General features: G+C 43.3%; 1 protein-coding gene across 2 annotated transcripts in view; it reads left to right on the plus strand.

Annotated features, from left to right (window-relative positions):
* Positions 1 to 16,312, plus strand: part of JAK2 (Janus kinase 2) — a 376,796-nt gene that overhangs the window by 251,329 nt on the left and 109,155 nt on the right. For both annotated transcript variants that reach the window (XM_069764276.1, XM_069764285.1), the window contains 2 exons: positions 12,703 to 12,848; positions 13,567 to 13,888. In XM_069764276.1, coding sequence (XP_069620377.1) covers positions 12,703 to 12,848; positions 13,567 to 13,888 — 468 coding nt within the window. The remainder of the gene's footprint in view (positions 1 to 12,702; positions 12,849 to 13,566; positions 13,889 to 16,312) is intronic.

Consider the following 16,312-nt stretch of genomic DNA (forward strand, 5'->3'; position numbering starts at 1 on the left):
TTAAATAAAAATGAATATTTAACTTTTTTTCACACAAAATTTATTTCAGCTCCAATTTGTTTTATTTTACCAAGGGTAACAGGATAAAATGGATGCCAAACATTGTTGTACAATCTGTACTGAGTACGCTGATACCCCATATGTGGGGGTAAACCACTGTTTGGGCGCATGGCAGAGCTCGGAAGGGAAGGAGCGCCATTTGACTTTTAAATGCAAAATTGACAGGAATTGAGATGGGACACCATGTTGCGTTTGGAGAGCCACTGATGTGCCTAAACATTGAAACCCCCCACAAGTGACACCATTTTGGAAAGTAGACACCCTAAGGAACTTATCTAGATGTGTGGTGACCACTTTGACCCACCAATTGCTTCACAGAAGTTTATAATGCAGAGCCGTAAAAATAAAAAATCATATTTTTTCACAAAAATGATCTTTTCGCCCCCAATTTTTTATTTTCCCAAGAGTAAGAGAAGAAATTGAACCTCAAAAATTGTTGGCCAATTTGTCCTGAGTACGCTGATACCCCGTATATGGGTGTAAACCATTGTTTGGGCGTATGGCAGAGCTCGGAAGGGAAGGAGCGCCATTTTACTTTTCAATGCAAAATTGACTGGAATTGAGATGGGATGCCATGTTGCGTTTGGAGAGCCCCTGATGTGCCTAAACATTGAAATCCCCACAAGTGACACCATTTTGGAAAGTAGACCCCTTAAGGAACTTATCTAGAGGTGTGGTGAGCACTTTGACCCAACAAGTGCTTCACAGAAGTTTATAATGCAGAGCCGTAAAAATAAAAAATCATATTTTTTCACAAAAATAATCTTTTCGCCACCAATTTTTTATTTTCCCAAGGGTAAGAGAAGAAATTAGACCACAAAAGTTGTTGTGCAATTTGTCCTGAGTGCGACGATACCCCATATGTGGGGGTAAACCACTGTTTGGGCGCATGGCAGAGCTCGGAAGGAAAGGAGCGCCATTTGACTTTTCAATGCAAAATTGACTGGAATTGAGATGGGACGCCATGTTGCGTTTGGAGAGCCCCTGATGTGCCTAAACATTGGAACCCCTCACAAGTGACACCATTTTGAAAAGTAGACCCCTTAAGGAACTTATCTAGATGTGTGGTGAGCACTTTGACCCAACAAGTGCTTCACAGAAGTTTATAATGCAGAGCCGTAAAAATAAAAAATCTTATTTTTTCACAAAAATGATCTTTTCGCCCCCAATTTTTTATTTTCCCAAGGGTAAGAGAAGAAATTAGACCACAAAAATTGTTGTGCAATTTGTCCTGAGTGCGACGATACCCCATATGTGGGGGTAAACCACTTTTTGGGTGCATAGCAGAGCTCGGAAGGGAAGGAGCGCCATTTGACTTTTCAATGCAAAATTGACTGGAATTAAGATGGGACGCCATGTTGGTTTGGAGAGCCCCTGATGTGCCTAAACATTAAAAACCCCCACAAGTGACACCATTTTGGAAACTAGACCCTCTAAGGAACTTATCTAGATGTGTTTTGAGAGCTTTGAACCCCCAAGTGTTTCACTACAGTTTATAACGCAGAGCCGTTAAAATAAATTTATTTTTTTTTCGCAAAAATTTTTTAGCCCCCAGTTTTGTATTTTCACAAGGGTAACATAATAAATTGGACCCCAAAAGTTGTTGTCCAATTTGTCCTGAGTACGCTGATACCCCATATGTGGGGGGGAACCACTGTTTGGGCGCATGGCAGAGCTCGGAAGGGAAGGAGCGCCATTTGGAATGCAGACTTAGATGGATTGGTCTGCAGGAGTCACGTTGCATTTGCAGAGCCCCTGATGTACCCAAACAGTACAAACCCCCCACAAGTGACCCCATATTAGAAACTAGACCTCCCATGGAACTTATCTAGATGTGTTGTGAGAACTTTGAACCCCTAAGTGTTTCACTACAGTTTATAACGCAGACCCGTGAAAATAAAAATTCTTTTTTTTTTCACAAAAATGATTTTTTAGCCCCCAGCTTTGTATTTTTACAAGGGTAACAGAATAAATTGGACCCCAAAAGTTGTTGTTCAATTTGTCCTGAGTACGCTGATACCCCATATGTGGGGGGGAACCACTGTTTGGGCTCATGGCAGAGCTCGGAAGGGAAGGAGCGCCATTTGGAATGCAGACTTAGATGGATTGGTCTGCAGGCGTCACGTTGCATTTGCAGAGCCCCTGATGTACCCAAACAGTAGAAACCACCCACAAGTGACCCCATATTGGAAACTAGACCTCCCATGGAACTTATCTAGATGTGTTGTGAAAACTTTGAACCCCCAAGTGTTTCACTACAGTTTACAACGCAGAGCCGTGAAAATAAAAATCCTTTTTTTTCCCACAAAAATGATTTTTAGCCCCCCAAATTTTTATTTTCCCAAGGATAACAAGAGAACTTGGACCCAAAAAGTTGTTGTCCAATTTGTCTCGAGTACGCTGATACCCCATATGTTGGGGTAAACCCCTGTTTGGGCGCACGGGAGAGCTCGGAAGTGAAGGAGCACTGTTTTACTTTTTCAATGCAGAATTGGCTGGAATTGAGATCGGACGCCATGTCGCGTTTGGAGAGCCCCTGATGTGTCTAAACAGTGGAAACCCCCCAATTATAAATGAAACCCTAATCCAAACGCACCACTAACCCTAATCCCAACTGTAACCCTAACCACACACCTAACCCAGACACACCCCTAATTCTAATCCCAACCCTAATCCCAACCGTAAATGTAATCCAAACCCTAACCCTAGCCCCAACCCTAGCCCTAACCCTAACCCTAACCGGAAAATGGAAATAAATACATTTTTTTTAATTTTATTATTTTTCCCTAAGGCTAGGTTCACATTGCGTTAGGGAAATCCGTTTAGCACTAGCGGATTGCGCTAACACAATGTCTTTTTAGGTGTCGTGTTTAGTGGTCGCGTTAACGTCCCCGCTCTGGAAGATCGGGGATCGGACCTCGGGCGCGCCGCGGACGCTGCAAGCAGCGTCTGAGGCGCGCCACAAAAGAATGGCACCTTGCTAGCGCGAGCCGAAAATGGCACGCTCTAGCGATGCGCTACACCTGAAAATCACATTGCTGTCAATGGTTGTGCTAACGGACCCGTTGCACGGCGTTAATTGTGACATTTTCGCCGTGCAACGCTGTCCGTTAGCGTTAACCCATTAACGCAATGTGAACCTAGCCTAACTAAGGGGGTGATGAAGGGGGGTTTGATTTACTTTTATAGCGAGTTTTTTAGCGGATTTTTATGATTGGCAGCCGTCACACACTAAAAGACGCTTTTTATAGCAAAAAAGTTTTTGCGTCTCCACATTTTGAGACCTATAATTTTTCCATATTTTGGTCCACAGAGTCATGTGAGGTCTTGTTTTTTGCGGGACGAGTTGACGTTTTTATCGGTTACATTTTCGGACACGTGACAGTTTTTGATCGCTTTTTATTCCGATTTTTTTGTGAGGCAGAATGACCAAAAACCAGCTATTCATGAATTTCTTTTGGGGGAGGCGTTTATACCGTTCCGCGTTTGGTAAAATTGATGAAGCAGTTTTATTCTTCGGGTCAGTACGATTACAGCGACACCTCATTTATATCATTTTTTTTATGTTTTGGCGCTTTTATACGATAAAAGCTATTTTATAGAAAAAATAATTATTTTGGCATCGCTTTATTCAGAGGACTATAACTTTTTTATTTTTTTGGTTATGATGCTATATGGCGGCTCGTTTTTTGCGGGACAAGATGACGTTTTCAGAGGTAACATGGTTATTTATATCCGTCTTTTTGATCGCGTGTTATTCCACTCTTTGTTCAGCGTTATGATAATAAAGCGTTGTTTTTTGGCTCGTTTTTTTTTTTTTTTTCTTACGGTGTTCACTGAAGGGGTTAACTAGTGGGCCAGTTTTATAGGTCGGGTCGTTACGGACGCGGCGATACTAAATATGTGTACTTTTATTGTTTTTTTTGGTTTTTTTTATGTAAAGAAATGTATTTATGGGAATAATATTTTTTTTTTTCTGCTTTATTTAGGAATTTTTTTTTTATTTTTTTTTTTACAAGTGTGGAAATTTTTTTTTTTACTTTTTCACTTTGTCCCAGGGGGGGACATCACAGATCACCGATCTGACAGTGTGCACAGCACTCTGTTAGATCGGTGATCTAACATACAGCCGGGCAGGATTAGAGCTGCAGCTGCAGCCTGATCCTGACCCGGAAGTGCTCCCTGCAGGACCCGGATGCAGCCCGGCGGCCATTTTGGATCCGGGGACTGCAGGGAGAAGACGCTCGGTACACGGTGAGCACATCACCGTGTACCGATCGTCTCAGGGAAGCCCGCAGGGAGCCCCCTCCCTGCGCGATGCTTCCCTGCACCGCCGGCACACCGCGATCATCTTTGATCGCGGTGTGCCGGGGGTTAATGTGCCGGGAGCGGTCCGTGACCGCTCCTGGCACATAGTGCCGGATGTCAGCTGCGATAGGCAGCTGACACCCGGCCGCGATCGGCCGCGCTCCCCCCGTGAGCGCGGCCGATCGCATATGACGTACTATCCCGTCCATGGGAATTAAGTCCCAGGTCACCTGGACGGGATAGTACGTCATATGGGATTAAGGGGTTAATCACAAAGAACCCATTCTGAAAGAGTGCTTCTGGTGCTCTTAAAAAAAAAAAAAATGTCTTCAGGGTAACCCAAGAAAATCCAGCAAGTACCAAGACAGGATTCGCCAAGGGGTTGGTTCAACACCAAGGAGAACTTGCTCAGGATCGTCAGCAGACAGGTGTCAGTGAAATTGTGTGTACTGTGAGGCAAAGTCTTTTAGAGGCTAGCCTGGGTTCAAGAAGGGCAAACTCCTTGAAAAAGATCAAGGACAGATTGATGTTCTGCAGGACGTACAGGGATGGACTGCAGATGACTGTGGTAAAGTTATTTTCTCTGATGAAGCTCCCACCAGACTGTCTGGGAAATCTGAAAAAATGATTGTACAAAGAAGAAAAGATGTCCACTGCCTTGACATGCAAACAGTACTGTGGCATGGAAGCAGTAAAGCATCCTGAGACCCTTCGTGTGTGCCTAAGAACACTGCCACGGATAATGAATGGTATCTAGACATCATTCAAGAGCAACTTCTACCAACAATCCCAGAGTAATTTGCTGATAATGCTTTTTCCAGCATGATAGACCACCATGTCACAAGGGAAGTGATAACTTAGGCTACGTTCACACTAGCGTTGTGCGCCGCTGCGTCGGCGACACAACGCACGCAAAAACGCTGCAAAACGCACGCAAAAACGCTGCGTTTTGCGACGCATGCGTCGTTTTTTGCCGAAAATCGGACACAAGAAAAATGCAACTTGTTGCGTTTTCTTGGTCCGACGCTTGCGGCAAAAAAGACGCATGCGTCGCACAACGCAACAAACAAAAACGCATGCGTCCCCCATGTTAAATATAGGGGCGCATGACGCGTGCGTCGCCGCTGCGTCGCCCGACGCTAACCCGACGCACACTAGCATAACGCTAGTGTGAACGTAGCCTAACTGACCCAATGAACAAAATTAGCCGTATTACTTACGGTAATGCTCTTTTAATGAGTCCATGACAGCACCCACTGGAGAGATAGGGATCCGCCCCAAGGAATAGGAAACCTACAGAGACATAAAAGGGGGCGGTCCCCCTCTCCTCCTCAGTTTAATTTCAGAGTACCCGGAGGACCGCCAGTGTTAGTCATATATTGCAACCTATCATCAGGTTATAAACTTCATAGAAGTAATTACATTGGCTTTTATCTATTTAGGGAGGGATGTGACTGGGTGCTGTCATGGACTCATTAAAAGAGCATTACCGTAAGTAATACGGCTATTTACCCTTCGCCATGACAGCACCCACTGGAGAGATTTCCAGAGACCAACACCTAGGGGGGGGACCACCGTGCTGAGGATAGTCCTGCCAAAGTGTAGGTCAGAGTCTGATGAAAGATTAAGCCTGTAGTGATTATAGAAAGTGGAAGGAGCCAACCAGGTTGCGGCCTTACATATGTCCTCAATTGGAACGTTCCCTTTTTCGGCCCAGGAGGAAGCCACGGCTCTAGTGGAATGTGCTTTAATGCCCTCCGGAGGTTCTATATTCTTGATGGAGTAGGCCAACCGGATAGCATCTCTTATCCACCTGGACAATGTTGCTTTCGTGACTCCATACCCTTTCCTTCTTCCCTGAAAGGAAATGAACAGAGCCCTACTCTGCCTCCAACTACTAGTTTTTTCAATATATTGTAAGACTATTCTCCTGACATCTAAAGTGTGAAATTTTTGTTCTTCAGGAGTAGAGGGGTCTTTAAAGAAAGTAGGAAGGTGTATTTCTTGTGACCTGTGGAATTTCCCTGCTACCTTAGGAAGGTATAAGGGGTCTGGTTTTAAAACTAGTCTGTCATGAAATGTGAGAAGGTAAGGTTGATCTATCGACAAGGCCTGAATGTCGCTGACTCTTCTAGCCGATGTTAAGGCTACTAAGAAGGCTGTCTTTAGTGATAAGTGTTTCAGGGATATTGTGTCTATAGGCTCAAATGGAGGTTCCGTTAGAGAGTCTAGAACTAGGTTTAGGTCCCAAGGAGCTATTCTAGGTATGTGGACCGGAGTAGCTCGCTCACAAGCCGTGATAAATCGGGATACCCATTTATTACCCGCAATATTATGGCCATAGAGGGCTCCCAGAGCGGACACCTGAACTTTTAGTGTGTTAACTGACAGACCTAATTCTTTCCCTTTCTGTAGAAACTCTAGGATAGATTTTATTGGAACTTCAGAGGGGTTTGAACCTGTATGGAACTGAAGAAACTTTTTCCATATCTTGGTATAAATTTTAGTTGTAGATGGTTTCCTGCTAAGCAGGAGTGTATCAATGAGGCCTTTTGAGAACCCCCTGGAATTTAGTATCTGCCTTTCAAATTCCAGGCCGTCAAGTGGAGGCTGTCCACCTGAGGGTGGAAGAAAGGTCCCTGAGAGAGAAGGTCTGGGATTGAGGGAAGGACCCATGGATCTGTCCCTGACATTGACTGCAGACACGAGAACCATGGTCTTTTGGGCCAGAATGGTGCGATCAATATTATCCTGGCTTGTTCTTCCCTGATCTTCCGTATTACTTGTGGAAGCAGAATTATCGGAGGGAAGGCATATGCCAGCTTGAATTGCCAGGGTGTTTGAAGAGCATCTAGAATGTCCGGGTGGTCTGCACGGAACCGAGATGCAAATTTCTGGACTTGTCTGTTCTGTTCCGTAGCAAACAGGTCTATCTGGGGCCTGCCCCATAATAATGTCACTTTGGGGAATATGTGAGGATTTAGACACCACTCTCCTTGATGTAGAGTGTGTCGTCTTAGAAAGTCCGCTTGTTGATTGTTCTCTCCTTTGATGTGGACCGCAGAGAGGGACAATAGATGATTTTCGGCCAGGGTTAAGATATTCTTTGCGGAAGACATTAGAGCGTCTGATCGTGTGCCGCCTTGTTTGTTTAAATACGCCACTGTCGTAGTGTTGTCCGAACAGACTCTGACGTGGTTTCCTCGTAACTGTGGGAGAAATTGACGCAGTGCATAGTTTACTGCCTTCAATTCTTTCAAATTTGATGAATCTAAAATCTCCTTCTTATTCCATATTCCCTGGCAGAATTTATCCCCCATGTGTGCACCCCACCCGTGGGGACTAGCATCAGTGGTTACCGTGTGGGATGGTGTTATCACCCAAGGGACACCTTCCGTTAAGTTTTTGCTATCCAACCACCATGACAAAGAAGATAACACTTTCCCTGATAATGTTATTTTTGATTCAAGGTGCCCTAAAAATTGCCTCTGTTCCCGAAGTATCTGGTGTTGCAGTGTTCGGGTATGAAGTTGTGCCCACTGAACAGCTGGAGTACAGGAGGAAAGGGATCCTAATAAGGACATTCCTGCCCTCAAGGACATCTGGGGTTTTTGAATGGCCGCCGCTACTTTCTCCTCTATTAGTGATACCTTTACTTGTGGGAGTAGACACTTTTGTTTTGTGGAGTCTAAATTGAAACCTAGGAATGTCTGGAGAGAAAGTGGGATGAGTCTGGACTTTTCATAGTTGATGATCCAGCCCAGGTTTTTTAGGGATGAGACAGTGTCAGCTAACCGCTCAGCACACTGAACGGACGAATTTCCAACTACCAAAAAATTATCCAAATAGGGGATGATTAAGGTGTCTTTTTGGCGGAGGTAGGCCATCACTTCTAACATAACTTTGGTGAAAATCCTTGGAGCTGTGGAGAGACCAAAGGGCATGGCTGTGTATTGGAAATGATGAATCTCTCCCTCAAGAGTTACCGCCACTCTTAAGTATTTTTGATATCTGCTGTGAATAGGGAGATGGTAGTAGGCATCTTTTAAATCAATGCCGCCCATTTTACAATTTGGATAGAGGAGTTTAATGGCAGATCTAATAGATTCCATTTTAAACGTATAATTTTTAATAAACGTATTGAGTTTTTTAAGATTTATAATTGTTCTAAAGGAACCATCGGGTTTAGGGATTAAAAATAACGGAGAGTAGAACCCTCTACCCTCTTATCCCTTCGGCACCCTAACTAAGACATTTTTTACTATGAGATTTTGGATTTCCAGTTCAAGAGCCCTTTGTTGAACTGGTGAGGAAAGGGCTGTTAAAACAAAAGAATTATGGGGAATTTGGAGGAATTCTATTTTCATTCCTTCTTTAATAATATTCAGAACCCAGGAATTTGACGTAATCTTTCGCCATTGGGGAAAGAAAAATTTTAACCTGCCCCCTACTGGGGTAACTGGTACATTAATATTTGTTGTCTCTACGGAAGGGGGGCCCTTTAAACATAGTGCCACTCTGTTTTCCCTCTTTTGTGGCCCACCGTGATGGTCTTTCATTTTGCGTTCTTTTCCCGAACGGTCTTCTCCTAAAGGTCTTCCTATAGAAAGGAATCGGGGGGTCAGGGAAGGCTTTTTTCCTCTCCTTTGCTTTTTTGAGGATATCATCTAAAGCTTTTCCAAACAGAAACTCACCCTCACACGGGATACCACAAATCTTAGCTTTCGAATGTGTATCACCCTTCCAACTCTTCATCCACAACGCACGTCTGGCATTATTCACTAGGCCTGCTGACCTTGCTGCGAGGCGTAGAGAGTCGGCTGACGCATCGGCCATGAATGCTGCTGCTCCTCTAATTAATGGCAGTGCATCCCGCAATTTTTTTCTGGAGACCCCCTGCTCAATCTGTTGATCTAACTGGTCGATCCAAACAAGCATGGATCTAGCTGTGCACGTGCTGGCAATCGTTGGCTTAAATATGCCCGTGGAAGCTTCCCATGACCTTTTCAGTGACGACTCTGCTTTTCGATCTAGAGGATCAGAAAGTAGGCCTGCATCCTCGACTGGTAAGGCTGACTGTTTAGAAGTGGAGGCCACAGCTGCGTCCACTTTAGGAATTTTGGTCCATATATTCAATTCAATTCCTCGTCACTAAAGGGGTACTTCCTTTTGGAGGCTGATGGGAGAAAACCCCTCTGGTCCTGTTTTTCCCATTCCCTCCTTATTAGTGCCTTAACGGCAGGAATTACTGGGAAGGCTCTTCTCTTCCTTTCTGCCAACCCTGCAAACATGATGTCTTGTGCAGTTTGGTCGTCTTTTGTATCCTCACAACCTATCGTATTCCTGATGGATTTTACCAGATTGTCAACCCCATCAAGGGGGAAACAAGCTCGACCTCCAATGTCAGATTGTGTGGAGGAAGAGGATGATGAATGTGAGGAATCTGAGTGGATGACGCCTTCCTCATCGGACTCAGAGCTGAATACAGCCTTGTCTTTACTGGATTTTTTAGGGGGTGCACTGGCCTGTGTAATGGCCTGCAACTCTTCCCTAATTATGGCCCGTATATCCGTAACTGACATAGATGGACTCTGCATTGTTTCGGTGATACACTGGTTGCAGAGTTTTTTGGGGTGGGCATCTGGGAGAGGCTCGTCACATAATGCACACTGTTTGTGCTTAGATTTTTGTCTCTTATTGGCCTGGGTGAAAAAGATTTGAGGGAAAGAGTGTCAGCTTTATAGGCAGAGGGGTTTTAACACTCACCCAGTGAAGCTGTACGGTACCGGATCAGGTTGCTGAAGCGCCTTCCTGGATCTGGAACCTGAGGCTTCGCTTCTGCGGCTGGCATCCGAGGACCTCCTGCTGGGTGGCTCCCCTGCTGCGTCCACCGTCTTGCCTGGGGACAACATGTTGCATCGCCTGTGCGTTTGCAACCATCCCCTTTTTATAAGCCAAGATCCGGATTCTTTTTTTTTTTTTCTTTCATTCAGCCCCACACAGCTGTGTACTGCGCCTGCGCGAACCACGCTTCCCCTCACCGCTGTGTGAGTGACCCGGAAGTATACCATTACCTCCGGGTTAGCCAGGGGAATCTTCCACCGCTCCGCGCATGTGCGGCGGCTGCAGCTGGGAGCGGTGTGCCGGCTGCCGCTGCTGCAGAGCCACAAATCGCAGACCTCCTATAAGCCGGTCCGCGTCTGGCGCCTCCTTCGGCCGCACTCCTGCAGCGTCGCGTCGGCCAGCCCCTATGGACCCAGCCATCCCACATGCCGGCCAGACGAGGGGGGAGCCGTCTAACGGAGTCTCCCCCGACGCTGCTTCAGGACCGCATCCCCTGCCGTTCCCGCAGAGACTGCACAGGCGGATGCTTGAGGCCCAGGTATGGTTGTAGATTTTCCTTGGAGAATCCAGCGATCCTGTCCCCTGGGAACAGGAAACCTAAACTGAGGAGGAGAGGGGGACCGCCCCCTTTTATGTCTCTGTAGGTTTCCTGTTCCTTGGGGCGGATCCCTATCTCTCCAGTGGGTGCTGTCATGGCGAAGGGTAAAATTGGAAGTTTGGCTCCATGACCAGAAATACCACGGAACTCAATGTGATTTGAGAACCAGTGGTCAGTCCTCCTAAACAAACATAACCAGGGAAATTGTGATGAACTCTAAGGACTGTTTAGTTAAGAATGGGTTGGCATCAGTCAAGATTTGGCCCGGAAGCTGATATTCTTTATGCCTGGGCAAATTTCAGAAGTCTTGAAAAATAAGTGACAAAGCTGTAAATATTCATCCTCTCTTTATACTTGATGTATTGGTCAAGAAAAGTGTAAAAACTTATGAAATGCTTATAATTGTAGTTCAGTAACCATGAAAACATATGACTTAAAGATCATGACTGTATAAAGATACAGTTTAAACCTAATCCTCCATATTTAAATTTCTGTTTCTACCAAACATGTTAACCAGAAAATGGCTGTCCCATGAGATAATTTACCCCCAAATTATCAAAGTGTATATTTTTCCTTGGTTGCATTTTATGCAAGCACTGTAAGTATGTATCCATAATATGTTTGGTTTCCGTCATTTAGAAATAAGCAAAGTGTGTCTTGATACAAATTTCAGCCATATTATGACATTACATTTCCTTGTAGACAGTTGTTTCGCGGTTACTATGTAATGGGGATGTAGCCTGTACTTGGTCTGTAAAACCTTAAAATGGACTCTAGAAAGCTATTCATGATGATTATTTTTCTGTGCAGAGTTTTTCTCCACAGGTATGTCCATCTCAGTTATTCATGGCCAGTAGCCTCAGGTGGCTGGGAATATGGAAATAACCAGTCAAGTCACTATTGCGGTATTTTCATTTAATAGAGAGTAGTTCAAAATCCTCACCTCTTGGCTATAGTGGAAAGCATCATATGGAAGATCTATCTTGTCTAGCTTTGTAAGAGACAGCCCATCGTTGTTGTTTTTTTTTGGCACTTATGAAATTCTTCATTATCCGGAAAACGAGGTTTCAGAAAAACAAAACATTTAGGCTGGTTTCACATGTCTGACCACCTATGGATCTCCTTACCTGAACTCTATAGCCTCAGCAACATATATGAAGGGAGAATTATGAGTTTGGGTCTGGAGACCCATGGGCAGTTCAGTCCATGAATGTTGGATATGTAAAACTGGCCTTAGATTTCCAGACAAAATACAGCTTAGCATTGAGCAGATGAACTTCTTAGCTTGCTCTCCCTGCTCGAACACATCGCTGCTGTGGCTTATAGTTAAATTGGTGACAAAATGAACAATAGGTGGAGGAGGGTTGAACTTGATTGACCTAGGTCTTTTTCAACCTATGTAACCGCTGCATCCAATCAGTGGCCGGAAGAGGAAGCGAGGGGGTTAGTTGGGACTTTGTAGTGGAGTGTATGTGTTTTGTTTATATGCAGGCGACTTAGTGCCCATTTTTTTTGTATAATACAAAGGGCGGCACAGTGGCTGAGTCGTTAGCACTGTTGCTTTGCAGCCCTGGGGTTCTGGGTTCAAATCCCACCAAGGACAACATCTGCATGAGTTTGTATGTTCTCCCTGTGTTTGCGTGGGTTTTTTCTGGGTTCTCCGATTTCCTCCCACACTCCAAAGACATACCGGTAGGGAATTTAGATTGTGAGCCCCATTGGGGACCGTGCTAATAATGGCTGTAAAGCGCTGTGGAATTAATGGCGCTATATAAATGAGTAAAATATATAAATATAGTTTATAATTTCTGATTATTTCAGTTTAGATTCCATAGAAAAATGCCAAAATTCTGATAAAATATATATATATATTTTTTTTCTTTTATTTAAAGTGGCGAGATGACTTTCTGAATGGCTGGATGACAGTACCCATAACACATGAAACACAAGAGGAATGCCTCGGTATGGCTGTCCTTGACATGATGCGTTTGGCCAGTGAAAAAGAGGAAAGCCCAATTGCAATATACAATGCTCACAGGTATTTACTCTATCAGAGGACACATTTTTATCTTATGGTCTATAATTAATGTAACATCCATTATAAACGAAGAATCTCTGAATAGTGACAAAAGTCCAATAGCGTTATCTACTGTGGTCCACACCTTTTATTTAGAGTTGTTCTTAAATGGATAAAATTGGAAAGGGCTTGAGAATACAAGCAGCTTTACAATTTAGATTATATTTTTAATTTTGTATAGTTTTCATTGCCTAGGTTACTAGCCATCTGCAATCAATCAGTGGTGGCCAGTCACCCAGCTCAGCGGTTACAAGCTCTTTACTGTAGAACTTGTAAGGGCTGCTCTGAAGCTTTAGTGCTCTATGCCCCACAAAATGATAGATGCAAAGCTGCCTCTGCAAGCAGAATGCGAGAGCGGTCAGTTTGGGCCAGCAGCAGAACACTGTCAGTCGGTCGGAACTGTCAGTCATTCGGGAGCAATCTGCTTCCCTGCTTCCCTTTTTACACCTGTAAAGCCAACTTGAGACAACAAATTTAAGTATTTGTTCTCTCTATTTTTTGGTCACTTTAGTCTACTACAATAACACGAATAGAGGTATCAAACTTTGTAGATGTTTTTAAATTACCATTTGATTTATAAAAAAAAATTGTTTTGGGTGGAATGGGACTTTGAAATCTCGTATTCACAAGATATCTCCGATTCTTTATTGTAAATTAATGCTCTCTTATTTTTGTGCAGCTATAAGACATTTTTGCCGAAGTGCATTCGTGCCAAAATCCAAGACTATCATATTCTGACCCGCAAGAGAATCAGATACAGATTCCGAAGTTTCATTCAACAATTTAGCCAATGCAAAGCTACTGCCAGGGACTTAAAACTGAAATATCTCATAAACCTGGAAAACTTGCAGTCAGCGTTTTACTCTGAACAATTTGAAGTTAAGGAATCTTGCCGAGATCCTTCAGGAGGAGAGATTTTTGCAACTATTGTGGTCACTGCAAATGAAGGTATTCGCTTTTCAAGAGGCAGATCTAGAGACAAAGATCCATTTGATGAGCAGGTAATGATTAATCCATCTGATTTTTGGGTGTATGTGTCTAGAACAAAAGAACAGTGTTAAGCCCAGCTAAAAGAAGGAAAAACATATCCTTAGGGCGTGTTCACACAATAGAATCGCTCTGTGATTTTGGTGCAGTTTTCTAAAATGAAGGTAAAACGCAAGGTTTTTTTTCCCCCTGATATTGTAATATTTTTTTTCAAAATTCAGCATAAAAATGATCAATTGATGATCAACCCTCCCCAAACTGCTTGTATTGTAACGTAGCTCTTTGAAAGATAAGCCAATCGATTCCTTTTATTTATGAAAACGAAAAAACCCTCCAGTCCATAACTGTAAACAATTGTGATTTAATTCAAATGCAAATGACCCTGAAATGCTCTGGACATGATCAGAAAAATGAATAATTAACAAAATTAATAATCTTGTAATTTTCACACTTGCCACTGGTGCTTTTTTAGAACCAATACTTCCTGTTCTTTCAGGAAGAGTGGTCAGGAAGGTTCCTTATCAGCAGAAACATCATTACAATGGCAGGTAACAGCTTTATACACAGCTGATAATGCAAGATCCACCTATCACAATAGGTGGTGTCACAACTGGCCTGCTCCCCGTCCCTTCACAATGAGCTTTGCACATGCTCATCAGATTCTTCAATACAAAAGATTGTCCAGGAACAATGGACAAGGCTAATGAGATGAATGAGTATTTCAATAGATTTAGCAGTACATGTGTACTGCCAACTGATAGTGGATGGGAATTGGGTGCAAATTCTGCAACATCGATATTGGAGGATGAGCAGACTAATTTTAGAGTATCCGAAAATGATGTGAGGAGGCAGTTTAAGTCACTTAACCCCTTCATGACCCAGCCTATTTTGACCTTAAAGACCTTGCCGTTTTTTGCAATTCTGACCAGTGTCCCTTTATGAGGTAATAACTCAGGAACGCTTCAACGGATCCTAGCGGTTCTGAGATTGTTTTTTCGTGACATATTGGGCTTCATGTTAGTGGTAAATTTAGGTCAATAAATTCTGCGTTTATTTGTGATAAAAACGGAAATTTGGCGAAAATTTTGAAAATTTCGCAATTTTCACATTTTGAATTTTTATTCTGTTAAACCAGAGAGATATGTGACACAAAATAGTTAATAAATAACATTTCCCACATGTTTACTTTACATCAGCACAATTTTGGAAACAAAATTTTTTTTTGTTAGGAAGTTATAAGGGTTAAAATTTGACCAGCGATTTGTCATTTTTACAACGAAATTTACAAAACCATTTTTTTTAGGGACCACCTCACATTTGAAGTCAGTTTGAGGGGTCTATATGGCTGAAAATACCCAAAAGTGACACCATTCTAAAAACTGCACCCCTCAAGGTACTCAAAACCACATTCAAGAAGTTTATTAACAGTTCAGGTGCTTCACAGCAGCAGAAGCAACATGGAAGGAAAAAATGAACATTTAACTTTTTAGTCACAAAAATTATCTTTTAGCAACAATTTTTTTATTTTCCCAATGGTAAAAGGAGAAACTGAACCACGAAAGTTGTTGTCCAATTTGTCCTGAGTACGCTGATACCTCATATGTGGGGGTAAACCACTGTTTGGGCGCACGGCAGGGCTTGGAAGGGAAGGAGCGCCATTTGACTTTTTGAATCAAAAATTGGCTCCACTCTTTAGCGGACACCATGTCACGTTTGGAGAGCCCCCGTGTGCCTAAAAATTGGAGCTACCCCACAAGTGACCCCATTTTGGAAACTAGACGCCCCAAGGAACTTATCTAGATGCATAGTGAGCACTTTGAACCCCCAGGTGCTTCACAAATTAATCCGTAAAAATGAAAAAGTACTTTTTTTTCACAAAAACATTATTTTAGCCTCAATTTTTTCATTTTCACATGGGCAACAGGATAAAATGGATCCTAAAATGTGTTGGGCAATTTCTCCTGAGTACACCAATACCTCACATGTGGGGGTAAACCACTGTTTGGGCACATGGTAAGGCTCGGAAGGGAAGGAGCGCCATTTGACTTTTTGAATGAAAAATTATTTCCATCGTTAGCGGACACCATGTCGCGTTTGGAGAGCTCCTGTGTGCCTAAACATTGGCGCTCCCCCACAAGTGACCCCATTTTGGAAACTAGACCCCCCAAGGAACTTATTTAGATGCCTAGTGAGCACTTTAAACCCTCAGGTGCTTCACAAATTGATCTGTAAAAATGAAAAAGTACTTTTTTTTCACAAAAAAATTCTTTTCGCCTCAATTTTTTCATTTTCACATGGGCAGTAGGGTAAAATGGATCATAAAATTTGTTGGGCAATTTCTCCCGAGTACGTCGATACCTCATATGTGGGGGTAAACCACTGTTTGGGCACTCGGCAGGGCTCGGAAGGGAAGGCGCGCCATTTGACTTTTTGAATGG

Source organism: Ranitomeya imitator, chromosome 1 (assembly GCF_032444005.1).
Source record: "Ranitomeya imitator isolate aRanImi1 chromosome 1, aRanImi1.pri, whole genome shotgun sequence".
NCBI lineage: Eukaryota > Metazoa > Chordata > Amphibia > Anura > Dendrobatidae > Ranitomeya > Ranitomeya imitator.